A 17,634-nucleotide genomic window follows, 5' to 3' on the forward strand; every position below is an offset into this window, starting at 1 on the left:
CTCAGCAGGGAATAATCCACGGATGACCGTAGCTGTGATCACCAGCTGTGATCTTGCCTTTTGTGAAGCATCTGTAGAGCTATAACTGTTTACACTATTAAAAACATATTGTACTTTACCTGTTGTGTAGCTTAAACAGACATCCTTAAGGACACAATCTCTCACACACACACAGCCCACAGCTCGGTAAACAAGAAAGCATGGCTGCCTCAATGAATGTGTCAAAATGCTTTGTGCCTGGCTCCATTAAAAAGGTGCTCTCATATTGTGTAAAAATAGATGGCATGTGGAAAATAATAATAACCTTGCACGTAAAGAGGGCGCCTCTTACACTTACACTATGGTATCATTTAACATTTATTTTTTTATTTTAAATAATACAATAAATATACTACAAACGAACATTGGCTTTGGTAGAGTTACAAGTTCATCAGTTTCTCTCCACTTCACAATTGTGGACATGACCTTTTTATTCTTCTTCTTCTTCTTTTTTTTTTTCCATCTGTGGCAATGAAAAAAAAAAAAAAAAAAAGCTAACGTATCCTGATGAATAACACATGGACCGGAGATCATGCCACGCTACAAAAAAATCATAACAAGAGAAAAAACTTTACAATTTCATGCATACAGATAGGTTTTAATGCTTCAAAAGACATACAAGAGTGGATGGCCACAGTAAACTTGGATTTATTGACATAAAAACCAATATATCTTCTATCCTCTGATCCTTACACAGGTTTGACAAAACTGTGAAAAACAAACAAACAGAAAATCTACAAAATGAAACAAAGACAAAAAAAAGAAAATAATGGCAGCATCACTGCTGGTTCTGGAAATTTACAAAATAATTGTTTGTTCTTTTAAAAAAAAAAAAATCATTATAATTATTATTGAGAGCGGAGTGTTAAATTTGGATTTACTGCGTCAAATGAAAAATAAAGCCAAAGATCTACAAGCATATTGAGTTATCTTAACAGAAAAGGTTCAAGTCACATATTTAAAGATTTTTTTTCTCTTTTTTTAAAAAGGAAGCCAAAAAAAAAGAAGAGCTGTAACAATTCTGTGGTAGATACTAGTGGTCATAAGCATAAAGAGTGCATAGTTTGAACAAAGAGCAATATTACAATAAGGGCAAAAAATAAAAAAAGAATTATAGACCGATAGGCAAGTTTTGACGCTGCATGAACAAACCGTTCCATCTGGCTAATCAACAAGTTTCTCGAGTTGTTTTCCCATAACAAAAAAAAGAAAAGAAAAGAAAACCTTTGGTGGAAGGACCTTCTAATTTGCACTGTATCCATTTGGCCCAATTGCAACATGTCCATCTTTTAACCTAGTTTCATGTGGCACACATGATCAAAAAAAAAAAAAAAAAATGCAGCGTCACAGAGCATTGATACGCAAAGCCAACAGCACCATCTTAGATCCCTCTCGTCATTTCCAACATTTTTTACAGACCCATTTCTTATCTGTGTGGTCCGCTGAAGCAGGAGATAACATGCTGCACTGATCTCAGAGTGGCTATGTATGGGAAACAAACAAAAAAATAACGGCATGCATAAACCACCACTGGATGCTCAAGCGAGTCAAAGGGACTGGTGGCGATGGAGTTACTCTCAGCACAAGTTTTCCATATTTCAAACACAAAACTAGAAAAAATACATAGCACCACAGAAGAGAGAGAAAATAGCACCTAGGTTTCGATTTCTTTGTGTTTTCGTTACAATGTGACATCATCACCATCATCATCTCCCACTGCAGTCAGATTTCAGGAAACGTGAAGAAGGCTTTTATTAAGTTAAGAATATTGCCACCAATGCGGTTTGTTCTGTTCAGAGGACACAAAAAGGAGGAATGTATTTTTTTTTGTTCTTTTCGTTTTCTGTCTGCAAATTAACTGTCACATAATAACAGAGCTTGTTTTCGTCCTTTATTTCCATTTTGTTCTTAAATTACAACAAAGGCGTGCTCCACAGTTGCAACAAGACAGGACTCACCACGGGGTTGGGGTTTGTTTTCTGGATTTTGATTTTACAAGTCGAATTCTCTCACTTTTCTAAAATTTTGGATGTCGTCCACGCGCTCCTACCTCACAAATATAGAAAGTCACATGCATGTTTTGAAGCCAGAAGCAATAAAAGATACCCAGAAAAATATACAGAATGTACTTACAAACATAAAAAAAATCATTTATATATATTTATATATATATATATTTATATATATATATATATGGCCCATCCCAAGAGAATGGGGAGACAATTATGCACAAACAAAGCTCCCGTAGTGAAATGAGCAAACAAACTGAGAAAAAAGCAAAGCCAGGGAGATGAAGGAAAACATGAGATCAAAACTAAAGCAAAGAAAAAAAAGAGCCAAATCAAATGGAGTCCAAGGCACATAGCGCGACCGTCTGGAACGGCTGCGGCTCTCAAGGTCGCCTTCGTTGTTTGGAACAAAAGTGTGGTGACATGGGGCTAGGTTTTTGTGTGTGAGTGAACTGTATAGGAAGGAGGATCTGACATCCAGTTTCAAAACTTGCATGTGATGGAGAAGGCACACTGAGGTTTCAAGGTTTTTTCCTCTGTTTCCTATAAAAAAAATTTCACCGCATTCTCAACTTGATTTCATTTTACTTTATACTTGTTGCTTTTTGGAAAAAAAAAGTAACGTTTTTCTTTTACAAATAGAATCGTCTTATTCTTTTTCATCAATTGTTTTTGAGAAAACAAAAATATGCTTTTTTTTTTTCTTTCTCCATTTGCTCAGTTAAAAAGTCTTAGCCGATGAAACAGACGGGCCCCACTTCGAATCCGAACTTCTGCGTGGGGCCGCCAAAATCGTTGAACATGACGTCCACAAATGGCACCTGTTCCACCTTTGGTGTGTTGATCTCAAGTACTGTCTTTTCATAGCCCTTTTTCAGCTGTCAAAGAGAAAAGACACAGTGGGGTTGAAGAATCAGTGTGCGGAAAATATTCTTTTCAAAAAAAGAGAAAGAAACACCACACACACACACACACATTTGCTGGACTCCTGCTCACGCAACGACTACAAAGATACTCAAAGCATAACTTTCCAACAGTTTCCATCAAAGGAACCCAGCTTACCTCCCAAAAAACACACACCCACACATACGCACACACTTCCCTGACTTACCGCACAGCCATCAACTAAGGCGCGGATGTAGGGGTTGTTGTCATAAGACATCTCCTCATCGTTGGAGCCCAGGAAGCGGATGGCCTTGTCATAGTTGTCCTGCTCCTGGTCCTGCCATGCCACCGATTGGTAGCAGTTGTATGTCATGTTCTGCCTGGCTGCTGCGCTCAACAGCCGCAAGAAAGTCATCTGGACCACACCGATGGGATTGCCCTCGGCATCCACATAGGAAAGCTGCAAAAAGAAGACATTTCCATGTTTACACCATGCAGTTTCCTCTGTCACCTGGAAGCATTTTTTATGTGTTGACTATTGAAAATAGTCAACCAGACAAAAAACTTGATGTGCCATTAATATATAATATGACTCAGCATATAGACCTAGTAGAGCAGTAAGGCTGGCATTCATCAAAATTAGTAATAAAGACCTTAACCAAACAATGCTAATGTCAGTCCAATACTAAAGACTTTTCATTGTTTATTACCTCCACCAAGAAAGTTTTGTTTTTTAGGCGTTCACAAATATGTCGTTCTTTCTGTCTGTAAACGTGATAGCTTGAGAACTTTTGAATGAATTCTCATTAACCTTTGTAGTGGTGTAGAGTGGACTAATGTTAACAGACCATTAATATTTGTCTTACATCCAGGTTGTCAAGGTCAGCTTCATGATTGATTGGTTGGAAATTGAGGAAATTAACTTGATTTAACTATGTTTCTTTCAAGTTTGGTGTATATTATCAATATGCAGAAAGGACCAAGCTTTAAAATGTCACATCCGACCTCTGACCTTTCCTTCAAGTTCAATAGAGTGATCTGAAGGTCAATGTGATAATTATAATATATAGAGCAGTAAAACTATGTTTCTTACTGCCATTGTTTGTATTGATAACATCTAGGCATATAGGGATTCAAAATATCACAATACTTTGGATATCTAACCTCTTCTTCAAGTTCAAATAAGGTCAAACTTTCATTAAATCCCTTTTATCTTCAAAACTTTGCTAAAAAATTCTATTGCCTTTGTTTTTATTGCCAACATTTAAGAAATTACACTGTCATATGGGAATTATAAATACTCTATTATAGTTTGCATCTCAATATAATGTCACATTTGACCTCTGACCTCACTTTTACATTTCACAACAGCAACAACATTAAACATGGCGCCTAAAATGGAACCAGTTGAAGAGCCCGTGCAATTAGTTTACTGACAGCGTCCTCTTACAATCAACAGGCTACTTATGTGAGACCTGCGGCACATCTTTCTATGAATAACAGACCTGACCTTAATTTAGATGTTAATTTGGCCCCACCAATGTATGAACGTCGCAAACACAAGTGCGAGAAGAACAATGGAGAACTAATCTGTCTCTCCTGTTCTACGCCTTTTGAAGGCTTGTTTTTTTAAATGCTTTTCAGCAGCACTTGACAAGCTGACTGGGCAATACTCCAGGTGTGACAGAACAACGTCAATCATAACAGAAGCAGGAACATACACGGAGCATTTCCTCAAAATAGCAATGCCCTTTCCCATTTTGGAGACGATGAAATATCAAACCAAGACAGGGGGTAATTTAGTTTTTAGTGACCTATTCAGCTGAAATCCCATCTTTGAACAGGTGAAGTGCCTTGACATTACCAAGAGCAACCTTACTACCGAATACCATATGTTTAAATCTTTGCAAAAACAGCCCGCAATACAGAGCTGTCATTTTTACTTTAAGTTCTTAGAGCATCTGTGTTGTGTAGTTTTATAAGAAAAGATCAAAAAGCACATATTCAGCTGCAGTTCAATACACATTTAGTACAATTTTGAGTGTTTATAACAGCATCGCTATCAGGTGTTAAACACACTGTGCTTATTAGTGCTGTAATTCATTGTTGGTTTGGGTCTTTAATGAAATCTGCTGACAACGAATAAAAAATGTAATTACCAGCCTTATCCTTAAGTAACGTACAAATATGTGTAAATTTTTAGAAGAGGAGGATAAGTGCAGAATATTTCCAAGGCCTTATGCCCGGGAGCTGCACTGATGTTCAAGGCTTAATGCGGAACAAATCTACCTTCAAAGTATAAAAAATAAGCATAACTAAAGAGCTCATTTAAATCGTAATTGTGTGATTATGTAAACTATATAAGTGATACGAGCAAATTATGGTAAAATCATGAAAATGTATTGTCGTAATAGGAACTATGTGGCAGTAATGATATGTTAATTGCTTGCTAATTAGCCTATAATTAACCCAGCATCCCTGCTTTTCAGGCTCATGTTACAAGAAGGAAAACAAAAAGTCGCATTAAGCTGATTATAGTAATCCTGACTGACTGACAAGACAGCAGATTTTGGAAACAGTTGTATTTCATTTTAATGTCCGTAAATGACTATTTGCATACCAACCAGCAGGAATCCATTAGATCCACATGGTCACTTTGTCTTTCAGACAAACAGGACTTACTGAAGACTCATGCACATGCGGATCCCTTCCATGCAGCCAGAGCAGCAAACTGTCTGTGTGTCTGTTCGTCTATTACCACTCATTCTTCCACGTAAGCGAAGGTCCATGCACACACACATGCATATAAAGAGCCCAGAGTGCCGACACTTTGACTTGACGCAATCTCCAGCTAATAATGAGGATAAATGATCTAATTTGATTTTTTAATTATGAATATATTTTAAAAAATTAAGACTGTTTCTCTGTAATTTATGTCTGTGAGTGTCGGCACTGTGGCTCAAACTGTGGCTGAGCAGGTCCGTGCTTTTCTCATTTACCCCACCACTCGTCATCCCCTCCCTCCCGCCCTGACCCGTACAGCGTGTGAATCCAGCCTGGCATCATCATAGGCACATTACCTCTTTATCATCACAGTCGCAAGTCAACAGTGACTGAGTACCCAGAGGGCCCCTGGGTTGTGACTGAGTGCCTGACCCATTTGACTCAGAGGTACTCTCCAGCGTTTAAGGGAGAGAATGGGAATGTGAGTGCAAGCTGAGAGAGAATGACACTTGTGTTTTGCCATTTGTGGAGGACAGATGCCCTGCTGAGGCAAGAGCTTGTCGAGATCACAAAAAAACAATAACAAATGTGTAAGCGATGCATTCAGTCTGAGACGTTTTGTCCACACTAATAAATCAACTATCAGTGGATGAACTAACAGAGCCGTGGGATTGTCAAGGCACACAGTCACTCTTTAAAGATGCTCTCTTAATGTAGCAGAGGTATGACAAGAATTTTTACGCACATTGTTTTCCTTTTTTTTAGACTAAATATGTTTCTTCACCAGATTCCATTTCTTGCTTTGAATGGTCCACAAACCTCTCCTCCATTTCCGTGTAAGAGCATCCGACTATGTCGTTGGACTGAAGGTGAGTGCAGCTCATGCTGAATCATGCAACTCAATAACGAAACAACCAGCAAGCGAGGAGCCAGTCGATACATACTTCACAGAACCAGAACCATGCAGAGCCTCAGGCACACGGAGTCCAGACCTGAGCCAGGACTCCGGGACCGCGGGCAGCAACACTTACCAGGGAACCTCTCTTGTAGTGACTATACCATGTGCCTGGCGAGTCTTTGGGCCATTTTGCCATTTTGCTCTGTAAAATATAAGAGGCATTCAGGGAAGGGAAAGGGACTTGAGAAAGTCGGGGGTCTGGCTTACCAGTTTACCACGTTTGAATTCACTGAACCAGGAACCGGGATTCTCCTTTAGCCAGGAAGTGAGCCTAGCCTGGGGGCATGGATCGACAAAGAGGAAGAGGATGGAGGAGGAGGAGGAAAAACAGCAGTGTTATAAGAAAAGGAAACAAGATCCGACAGAAATCCCACATCCCCTCTCAGCTTTGTTCTCTCGCCTTCTGTTTGTCCTCTGAGGAGTCTTCCAAAAACCTGAAACAGTTTCGCAGTGAGACCGACCGACTGGACCAGGGAAGAAGATTTTTGTAAGCCATTATGCTATTTTGTACTGTACACACTGGGGCTGGCAGCTAATTGCCGCTGAAAAATTCATGAGTACACAGTGATTAATTAAGAAATGATCGCAGGCAAGGAGCTCTGATAGTGGGGGCCTCCATCCCTGCTGCTCGGTGTCAGCGCCGTGCAGCCATGGTGCACTAACTTTGTTACGCCATTAAAAGCTGTGAACTGGCCAACGGGGGCACAGCTCTAATGGTCTCAGCCATGACAATGATGAATTTCTCTATAATTAGAGAGCAGGGTCTGATATGGGGCTGTCATCAATGGCTTAATGCGTTAATGAATGATGGGCCGGAGATCGCTTATCGCTGGGAGATGGCACACATTAGACCCACGCTGCATCCAAGGTGACCTTCACTTTTTTTTTGCCACGGTGCACAGAGTGGAGGAGAAAATTCAACCTTGAAGGCAGTACTATCCCTTTGAGGATCTTACAAAGCGTGTGCTCTTGTGACCACTGCGCCCATCTCAAAACGCGCATGGGAGTGTTTGGATGTCTGAAAGCAAAAAGACAGACAACGCGGGCTTTTCTTTCTCACAGCCCTGACACGAATGAGAACAGCCCATCACCAGCGCGCTATAAAAAGTCTGCTTCATTATTCCGAGCTTAGGCAAACTCCCGCTCCTCTGAGGCTTGGTGAGTGGGATCATTAAAATGGCTGTAGCGCGCCGCTATTACACAACCCCCGACTCGTCAAAGACAGTGTTCCCAATGTTTCACCACTCCGCTGTGCTACACTCCTTCACGCACTCATGCATAATGAAGCAAAAATCTTCTCACCTGCCAAAGGCTTTTATGGGTGATAAAGTCCTTAATGTCATTCTATCTAAAAATGGTTCTGAAACAACAGAGTGAATGTGAGTGCTTGTCTCGCTGCAGGACTAAAAGGAGACTTTTGCACGCTAGCAAAATAACTCGGTCCCTCTCGTGGGATATGCAGGAGGAGTCCTGGTGAATTATCTCCCACATCTTCTTAGAAGCAACACACTGGCTAATCTCGCGGAGGCTAATTATACGGGTAAATACATTTACTGTTGTATATAGTGTTGCTTTGGCATGCTCAGGTTAGTCCCAAATGTGAAGGGTAAAAAATTTTAAAAAGCTTATCGAGAGTGCTCGGCTCACATTACCCTTGCTGTCAATCTTATCACCAAAATAGACGATGAAAATAGCAAAGATTTTGTTTTTTGTTGTTTTTTTAAGGCCCAAACTTTCTGTTTACTGTGTTGTCATCTCATGTTGTGCGATTGCATTGCTTGTATACACACAGCCAGACTTACCCCTCCAGACTTCTTATCTGGGAAGATGCAGCTCTCGCCGCTTGCTGTGAAGTTGCAGTAAACCTTGAAGGAGTCCCGGGAGCAGCCCTGGTTTGGATCAATCCAGTACTCACCTGGACAGATAAAGGAAGGGAGAAGACACACAAAAACACACCCACGCACACACACACGGATGGGAGAGAGAGAGAGAGCACAGAATATATAATTCAATATATATATAGTGTTTCATTGAGGTCAAGGTAAGGCTAGACACTGGGTGTGTCGTGCCTCTGTGTTTACATCTTCAGTTCACATTAGACACATTCTAAACTGTGGGTGTTTTTCTTCTAAATTAGCATTGCTAATAAATGCATAACTCATTATTTAATTTCATTATTTGATCCTATTTTTTAAGGTTTTGGCTTCGTTTTAACAGCTGCCAAAGCAGACAGCGATCAGGAAACTGGAGCAATTAGAGGGAATTGAACCTTGGATGTTGTGGTTATGCGGTATGCACCTCACTCATTAGCACGCCAGACATCCCGGATGGTTTATCAAACATTCATTTTTGAAAAGTAAATCCTGCTGTTTGATAACATCCTCACCTAGAGATGGATGATGCACCGAGAAGTGGAAAAGTACTTTGTTTACTAATTAATTAGTAATTAACTAGTCCGTATGTGAGCAATTGCAAGTGTCACGCTCCTGTGACGGATACACTGCAGATATAATACGCCTCTGTATTACAAAACAGAATTAAACAGTGATTTATATTTGGACGTTTGTTTGTGACTAACAATTATTTTCATGATAAATAAATATTAGAAAAACACAGGAATGCGATGGCTTGTTTTGTCCAGTCAACACATTCAAATATGAATACAAAAAGGTTTTTAATCTGCAGGCAGATTAAGAAAAAATTACTTAATTTAATGCATTATTATATTATTAATTTATTTTTGGTTTTTGGTTTGTTTTTAGTTGTAAGCATCTTTCGGATTTATTCATCATGACCCATTATTAAAGGCTGGGTTTAAGTTATGCAGGGCACATGACTCCCTGTATATGTTACAATATAGAAATAAGGGGTGACAAGTATATCCACCCCTGGAGCCCAGATGTGCATGTTGGGGTGGTGGAGGGGTTAAAAGAGCATGTAGTGAAACAGGAAATATTGAGTCAGGCTGTATTCTTCTTTTTTTTGTTTGTTTCACCATTAACATTACATACCCGATTTGTGGCCAGTAACACTGACTTTCTACAAACATTTCTAGCTAGCTGTGTTTGATTTTGTTAAAGTTTAAAAGGCGTAAAGAAAGAGAATTAAACAAAGCACCAATTTGGGCTAAATGTAACACGAACCATCAGGGAAATCAGGGTGGCAGAGCTGCAGGTCCTTGCAGGTACGTGCAGGGTTGCCCTGGGTGCCCAGTGGGTGCTTCATCTGCTCAATCTCCAACTTAAGAGAGTTAAGTGAGCCAAAGATTTCCTCCATGCCATCATCATAGTCTTTATAGTTGGCATCCATAGCTGCATCGTCCACCATCTGGCTGGCATCGATGTTCCTACGTGATCGGCCCTTAATAGGAGCCTGGATGGGGAGTGGGTGGATGACATCACCAGGAGGTCCCTTTTATGGAGAGATGACACGAGAGGAGATAAATGTCGGTTACTGTCAACCAAAATTATAATGACTGATTTCGTCATTTTGAATTTTACTGCTCAAAAAGTAGAGCATCTACTTACAGGAGGGCCAGGAGGTCCAGGTGTACCAGTCTCTCCCTTTGGTCCAGTTTGACCCTGAGCAGGACAAAATGAAACCAGCGGTTAATCTTCGTAAATAAGTGTCATGATAAATGCTTGCGTTTTTTTGCAGCTTTTGGTTAATCACTTACCGATGAGCCTTTAGCTCCTTTAGGACCCGGGGGACCCTAAAAACACAGAGACAATCAAGTGATCAGTACTGGCTCAAACATTACATCATGAGTCTATAGTAAGACACACGTGCTAAGCTTACAGGTAATCCAGGGGGGCCAATGGGACCAAGTGGACCCGCAGGACCAGCAATACCCTGAAAGAAAAGAGAAATTGCAAATCCATAAATGTTGTGTGCCAAGAAAAAAAAACCTTCTTTATTCCTAAGGCAACAGTATTGACTAGTATGAAAGATATTAACACCAGTGGTACCAATTTGCTCTTGCTAAATAAGGAAGATCAAACAAAAGTCTGTCAATAGCTAGCTGACTAATGGCACAAACTGAGCTGCTGTTCAAAAATGTAGGTGCAGTGTTGTTTACTCACATTGTCTCCTTTGGGACCAGCTGATCCAGAAGGACCAGGAAGGCCTCTGTCACCTTTCTCTCCCTGTTCACCTGGTGGTCCAATTAAACCAATAAGACCTGGATGGCCCTGAGCAAACAGAACAACACAAGCACATGTAATCAAAGCAACATTTAATGAGACACGTTCCAATCAGAGGAGTAAGAATTTGATGGTCAGTGGAAAACAAAAAAATAAAAGGAAAAAACAACTCAGCAATCACTAAATTGGTTCCTGAAGTAGCTCACCTTTTCTCCTTTGACACCAGAGTCTCCTTTCAAACCAGGTAAGCCAGGTGGGCCCTGTGAGAAAATGTAAGCTGTCAGATCCAGTCGCACATTATATGAGGCATGGCAATACAAGTTATTTCTACTCACCATAGGTCCGGGAGGTCCATCTGGGCCTGGGGCACCAGGTAGACCTTGTTCTCCCTGCAAAAACATTTGTAGAGTTTTTTTAACCCCACTTCACAAGAAAACCAGTTCCTTTTAATATTCTGGATTTATTTAGCAAATTAGCGAATCATATATGCTGTTTAAACAAAACCACACTACATAAAGGTATGACAGTGATGAATCGCTGCGAGGCTGAGAAATAAGATACTTACGACAGCACCAGGGATTCCCCTGAGACCTTCAGGACCTGGCTTTCCGGGTGATCCTTGAGGACCAACGGGACCTGTTTTTCCAGGGGGACCTTCTAACCCAGGCTCTCCCTTTCACACAGGAAAATGATTCACACGAAAACATTTGATGTTAGCTCATTTGTTAGGTTGTTTTACTTACACAAAAAAATTTTTGTGTTTTTGGATGAATTACCTTGCCTCCCTTCTCTCCTTGTCTTCCCTCGGGTCCTGCAGGTCCAGGAGGCCCCTATTTAAAAAATAAAATAAAATAAATTAAGCAACTTTTTAACATTTTCACAAGGATAGGAGTAAGACAGTGCAGGGCAGCACTTACTCTCTTTCCTGGTGGTCCAGCAGGACCAGATTCTCCAGTTGGTCCAGGTGAACCCTGGTTTAAAAGAAATAATTCAACATTGAAAAGACTATTTACATTTCTCAGTAATGACATGCAGCAGAGTGGAAAAGAAAAAATAACACTCACAGCCTGACCAGCCTCTCCATCATCGCCCTTGTCACCCGGTAAACCGTCTAAGCCCTGTATTGGAATTGAAGAGGGTCTCAGTCATGATGTTTTGCAATAAAAAGTGCATAAAGACTTAAGTTTGGATGGTTTATTCACAGAACAGCTGCCATACGTACAGCTGGACCAGGCTCTCCAGGGGGGCCGGGGTCACCAGGGAAACCACTTGGACCCTGAAAATGAATAAAGTTACATTTTTTGTTTGTTATTTTTTAGACATTTACTTTTAAGTAACTATGATCGTCCTCTGCTTAATGACTTATGTTGCAAAGTGTATTTTAATAAAAAACCTGGAACAGAACTTACTGGGCTGCCTTTTGGACCATCATCTCCTGGGGGTCCCTTAGGGCCTGGAGGTCCAGCAGCACCAGCCGGACCAGCCTCTCCCTTCTCTCCTCGTTCTCCTCTTGAACCCTTTAATAATATGCAGCATGTTACCAGTGCAATTACTTGTATAAGCTAGAATTCAGAGTTGCTAGTGTACAACATGAGGAAAATGGCCTGTGGAAGATAAATACAATCTCTTTTTAACATCATGGACATTATAGATAAACTCTTTGTTGTGTTTTTTTTAATAAAAATGAAATGAAATAGACTGAGATAACTCACTGGTGGGCCAACTTCTCCCTGAGGGCCTGGCTCTCCCGTTTCACCGGTATCTCCCTGAAAGAGGTGGGCAACAAGGGGTATTAGTAGGTGAGAGAGAGACATACATTACAAGTAAAGTGATTTGTTGATCTTCTGTGGTTCTAAAAATCCCATAATTTACTGCAGCCCCTCACTGTCCCAGTGTCCTTGTCACCAAAAATGGGAATAGAAAGAGATGGCACAAGAGATTTCAATTCATCAAGTGCAGGCAGACTGGGTGGCAGGAGCAAGGACGGCGCTGACCTCACTGTTCTCCCTGGACCCTGCCCATATATCTTGTCCTCTTCCTTTTGCCTTATTGCCCTGTTGACTCACCTATATGCCAAGCACTATCGTTATTCACTGCCATATGAGACTACTGTCCTCCCTACTGAGGTCTACCACACACGTGTTTAGTGGAAGAATATTAGCCCATGTCATGTTTGGGAAACAAGGATGTCAGTTGATGGCACAGCTCTGCAGAGCCAACGACAAGCTGCATAGTGACTCGTTATGATAAGCATATCCAGATTCCCTCTAGCATGAACAATAGCTCTGTGTTGTGAACATCAACTGACACTCTAAATTAGTGTCTGGCTGTTTTCCAAAATCTGCCTCCATGCTGTCAAGAAATTCCCTCTAAGCAGCTGGTATGGCTGTTTACAAGCCTCACTGATCCGCCTGTATTAGCGGCGTACGCTGCTGTTTTATGCAATGCTGCGCCTCCGAAGCCCTGCAGAGGCCTTGACTCCATTCTTATGATGACCTTCACTAAGGACTGCTGAGAATAGGAAAACCAGGAAAAGGCAGCTGCTCATCACAGACACAGTGAGGGATGTGTTTACCAAAAAAAGGCCAGGACTCTGTCGCTTGGCAGCTCCCTGGGCTGGATAATAAAATGCCAGCTCAGCTGACGCCCGATTAGCCCAAAGACCGCTGTGTTTGCTTGCACAGAAGCAGGACAGGCTATCCTCGGGGAGATTAGAAAGGAGCAAGAGGTGATTCTATTGACCGAACCAGATAAAGCAAATTATACCATCACCCCGGACAGCAAGCGCTGAAAAACAACAAAAAAACTGCCCAGCGCTGCATTCCAGCGGCTGCAAAAACTACCAAAGGAGGCCTCGATGATGAAGCAGCAGCAACAAATGAAAGCTGTAGCCGCCTTTAATAATGCATTTATCTTCTTAGAATTGCAGTAAGATCTTTTTGACAATTTATTTATAATCTCTCCACCCCAGCAGCAGGCTACTGTCGGGAATGACACCCTGTCCATTCGATTTGGCGTGCATCTGTCACTCTCGAGTAGGAAAAAAACATCCCAAATGGTATCATATAAATAGGCATGTGAAATATTAATAGCTGCAAAAGCCTTTCAAGAGGTATCAGTCTTTGTATAAAACACAACCCAAACAAACTGCTTAGCACAATGAATCTGACTTTTTTAAGTTCGCTTCTCCAAGTTAAAACTTTTTCTCTATGACAGGTGAGTCTGAAAATAAACATACCCAGCACCGCAAATATATCTATAACGGAGGAAAAGTTCGATCGTCAGGAGTCTAAACAGCTGATATGAATGTGTCATATCAGAATTTCAACTCATTAAATATTGATTATGTTATCAGCCTCAAAAGTCCCACTACTGACGGGACTAATCAAACTACATTATACACATGAATGGTTGAGTTTCCGGCTAAAATCATTCCATCCAAAAAAAAAAAAGAAAAAGAAAAAGAGTTTTACCTTTTCTCCAACAGCACCAGGGTTTCCAATACCACCGGGAGGTCCCTGAGAACCGTCGGCTCCCGGGGGTCCTGAGGGACCTCTGGGACCAGGGGGACCTGGTGGACCCTGTAGGCAACAAGCAGAGCCACCTCAGTTTAAGAAATGGAATTCATCTTCATGCTCCTTGTAGTGTAAAGGTGCTCAATGATAACACAGTCAGAATGCGCACAAACTAAGCTCTTACCATTTGACCAACATCTCCAGTTTCACCTTTCTCGCCAGGTGGACCAGGTAAGCCCTGAAAGGTTAAAAAATTATTTAATCAGATCTTTCTAAATAAAACCATGGTTGAAGTTTGCTTAATACTCTAGTTCGCACCTGCAGACCAACTGGGCCTGGAGGTCCGGGGAATCCTCTGGATCCTTCATCTCCTTTCTGGCCAAACATACCCTGCTGACCTCTGGGACCAGGCTCACCATCTGCACCCTGCACAGCAGAAGAGATAATGAGATAATGAGAGTCAGTCTGCTAACACATAGATAAGGCACTGAATAATGTGAACACATAGCTCAAAATGGACACTTACAGCAGGACCCGGTGCTCCAACAGGTCCTTGAGGGCCAGTAGGACCGGGTGGACCCTGCAGTTGGGAACATGAAAAAGCGTAATTTTGTCTGTCACTCAGTATTTAAAATTCATGTATCAGCCTCAGAATTCTAGAAAGCAAAACAATGAATAAATGATGTGTTTTCTACAGACAAACTTACATGTTCTCCTTTGTCACCCTTACTTCCTTTCTGGCCCGGCTCTCCAATCTCTCCCTGTGAAGAGAGCATCGAAGCGTGAAACAAAAAAATAGCCAGTGGTATGCACATAAAAGGAAAATAAAACTTTGACAATGAATATTCTTAACAATCTCTAATTTGCCTGAACTGTCCTTCCTTTCAAAAAACATTGTTTTGTACCTTTAGATCTGCCTATAGATATCTCAATTACATCACTCCTTCCCTAAAAAATATACTTCTGAAGGGGGCTTATCGTGATGGCTGACTCAGTGACAGAACAAGCAGCCAAAACAGAATATATTATGACTCCCATCAGAACCTGTTTAAACCAGAATATACCAACTGGAGAACCTTGTACTTTGTTCCCCCCAAATGCCTGTGTGGGTGTTAAAAATAATGCTAATAACCACCAAAAACCAAAGGCATTTACTTTGGTGTTTGAATCAGAAAAAGCTCTTTCTGTGGTGGCTTTAGTCTCCTAAATAAAGGCCTTGGACTTATCCATTCCCTGTGAGCTGGGCTTATAATGAGAAAGTGTCTGAATGTATGTAAACATTATCTGGCAAGATCGTTTTTTATCTGCATGGCAAATACCCTCTGTATTCTCTTTGTCCGTTTACACCACGGGGAATGTTGTAAGGCCAGTTAAGAACTGAGGCATTCTTCAAAGGATGAGAGATTATCCTCTGAGTATTTCCGCAGCTGATCTTCCTGCAAATGTTTTAGAAGGGATGAGCAGTTGCTTGGATCTGAATACTAAAGGGTCACTTTCACCCATCCTGTCGTTGCCTCTCTCTCTGTGTCTGTTTGTAAAGACGGGTACAAAGCAGCAACAAGGCCAGTTCTCCTTTTAAGGATCTGTTAATCGATGCAAACCCTGTCAGACAAATTCCCCTCACAGCGTTTTAAGGTCACAGAGAAAGAGACAAGAGGGTCTGGCTGGGAGCCCAATTGCAAAGTTTAGTGTCTAGTTTAGGCCTGTGCGTACACAGAGAGACACAGATTGTGAAACAACAACTGCTCAAAAACCAAAAAAAGAAATTTAAGTGCAGCTTTATTAAATTGCATTATATTTTTCTTCACGTGGATACAAATAAACCAAAAATACTATTGTACCTTGTCTCCGTCCTCTCCAGGTGGGCCAGGAGGTCCTCCAGGTCCTGGCAGACCAACAGGTCCCTGAATACCATCTCTTCCAGCTGGACCTTGAGGTCCTTTCTCTCCCTAAAATAATGATTGTTGACATAGAGCAACATTGTGTTTGTCAGTGAGACAAAAATGTGCAGTGTAGCCATGCTATTCCTACAATGTGGTGCTCTTACCGGTCCACCTTTCTCTCCAGCAGGGCCTGGAGGTCCCTGGGGGCCAGAGCGTCCTGGGAGACCTGTAGGTCCTGCTGGCCCTGCAGGACCACGCTCACCAGGAGAACCCTACAGCAGTACCACACACTGTGTTATTAGCTAGCTGGTAGCTAGTTATCGAAATAAGACACCATTAATATCAAAGCCATCCAACACAGGAAACTAAAGCATAATATCAGGCACATCAAATAGGTCAGACCTCCCTTATGTAAGTAGCAAACAGTGCATATCATTATATTATATAAGGGTCTGGAATAGCTGAGGGTAGGAACTTTACTATGAAGATATCAGAGATGCAGAGAGAGTACAGAAGGTGAGAGTGACAAAGTGGGGATACGGATGCGGTAAATTGTACTCACAGCAGGGCCAGGTGGGCCAGGAGGACCCTCATTCCCTTTCAGGCCATGAGCTCCCTGCAGATGAGAGTGAAATAAAGGCCTCAGAAAACAAACACATCTGTTGGGGAAGCACACATTCTACCTTACACTGCACTCCTTATCTGCAAAGAGGCTCAGCATGAGATGGAAAGCCTCCTATAGACTCCAAAGTGAAGGTTGAGAGTTGAAGGGGAAAACAGTTTGGCAAAACTGCAGCAAACACCCAAAGGAGCTAGTGCATCACATAAAGTCTGAATCCTAAGGTTAATGAAAAGGCTTTGTAATAAAATGGCATGAAGAAAACAATATAAGTTGCGTAACTACCAGGACACGACTTTGTCAAGTTAGAATTATTTGAAAAAGATAAAAAAATCAGCCAAGAGCAGGCTGTTCCTTTACTGACGAGTGGATCTGATATCATCTCCATTTCTTGAGGTTTACCGCATTCTTACAGAAATTTAATAGTCCAGAACTATTATGCAATAACCAAGCTGTGAGTGATATTGATTTTGTCACGAGGCTTTAAACAAAGCAGAAGGCAATACTAACCACAGGACCAGGCAGACCTCTCTCTCCAGGGAAACCTCTTTGCCCAGGTGGGCCATCTTTACCAGACGGGCCAGCAGGGCCAGGATCACCCTGTAAGTGAAATGGGAAACAAATATGAGCTTTGTAGTTACATACATGTATTTTAATTAGCTGACAATGTTAAAAAAAAAAAGTTCACTAATAAATAGAACTTCAAGTTTCACCTTGGCTCCTTCTTTTCCTGCAGCTCCAGGCAGACCTTGCTCACCAGGTGGTCCCGGGGGTCCAGGGTGTCCACGTTCTCCCGTTTGTCCAGTCTCACCTGTTGGTCCCTAGAATTGAAAATAAATAAATATATCCCATTCAACACT

General features: G+C 41.4%; 1 protein-coding gene across 3 annotated transcripts in view; it reads right to left on the reverse strand.

Annotated features, from left to right (window-relative positions):
* Window positions 1-344: 344 nt before the first annotated feature.
* col5a1 (procollagen, type V, alpha 1) overlaps window positions 345-17,634 on the reverse strand; it is a 73,963-nt gene continuing 56,673 nt past the window's right edge. For 2 of the 3 annotated variants that reach the window (XM_085280081.1, XM_085280079.1), the window contains exons 39-66: window positions 17,488-17,595; window positions 17,285-17,374; window positions 16,718-16,771; window positions 16,320-16,427; window positions 16,114-16,221; window positions 14,980-15,033; window positions 14,799-14,852; window positions 14,591-14,698; window positions 14,457-14,510; window positions 14,231-14,338; window positions 12,470-12,523; window positions 12,167-12,274; window positions 11,980-12,033; window positions 11,822-11,875; window positions 11,675-11,728; window positions 11,534-11,587; window positions 11,323-11,430; window positions 11,093-11,146; window positions 10,964-11,017; window positions 10,698-10,805; window positions 10,414-10,467; window positions 10,292-10,327; window positions 10,143-10,196; window positions 9,759-10,026; window positions 8,418-8,530; window positions 6,823-6,891; window positions 3,160-3,393; window positions 345-2,926 (exon numbers count right to left, since the gene is read on the reverse strand). In XM_085280081.1, the coding sequence (XP_085136207.1) occupies window positions 2,780-2,926; window positions 3,160-3,393; window positions 6,823-6,891; window positions 8,418-8,530; window positions 9,759-10,026; window positions 10,143-10,196; window positions 10,292-10,327; window positions 10,414-10,467; window positions 10,698-10,805; window positions 10,964-11,017; window positions 11,093-11,146; window positions 11,323-11,430; window positions 11,534-11,587; window positions 11,675-11,728; window positions 11,822-11,875; window positions 11,980-12,033; window positions 12,167-12,274; window positions 12,470-12,523; window positions 14,231-14,338; window positions 14,457-14,510; window positions 14,591-14,698; window positions 14,799-14,852; window positions 14,980-15,033; window positions 16,114-16,221; window positions 16,320-16,427; window positions 16,718-16,771; window positions 17,285-17,374; window positions 17,488-17,595 (2,523 nt within the window). In that variant the 3' untranslated portion in view covers window positions 345-2,779. Of the gene's footprint in view, window positions 2,927-3,159; window positions 3,394-6,688; window positions 6,758-6,822; window positions 6,892-8,417; window positions 8,531-9,758; window positions 10,027-10,142; window positions 10,197-10,291; window positions 10,328-10,413; window positions 10,468-10,697; window positions 10,806-10,963; window positions 11,018-11,092; window positions 11,147-11,322; window positions 11,431-11,533; window positions 11,588-11,674; window positions 11,729-11,821; window positions 11,876-11,979; window positions 12,034-12,166; window positions 12,275-12,469; window positions 12,524-14,230; window positions 14,339-14,456; window positions 14,511-14,590; window positions 14,699-14,798; window positions 14,853-14,979; window positions 15,034-16,113; window positions 16,222-16,319; window positions 16,428-16,717; window positions 16,772-17,284; window positions 17,375-17,487; window positions 17,596-17,634 lie in introns of all 3 variants that reach the window. The other variant, XM_085280080.1, reaches the window with a different exon arrangement.

The sequence above is a fragment of the Mchenga conophoros genome, linkage group LG7 (assembly GCF_057382185.1).
Source record: "Mchenga conophoros isolate Kocher_MC1m ecotype Shallow Benthic linkage group LG7, M_conophoros_male_GT1.1, whole genome shotgun sequence".
NCBI lineage: Eukaryota > Metazoa > Chordata > Actinopteri > Cichliformes > Cichlidae > Mchenga > Mchenga conophoros.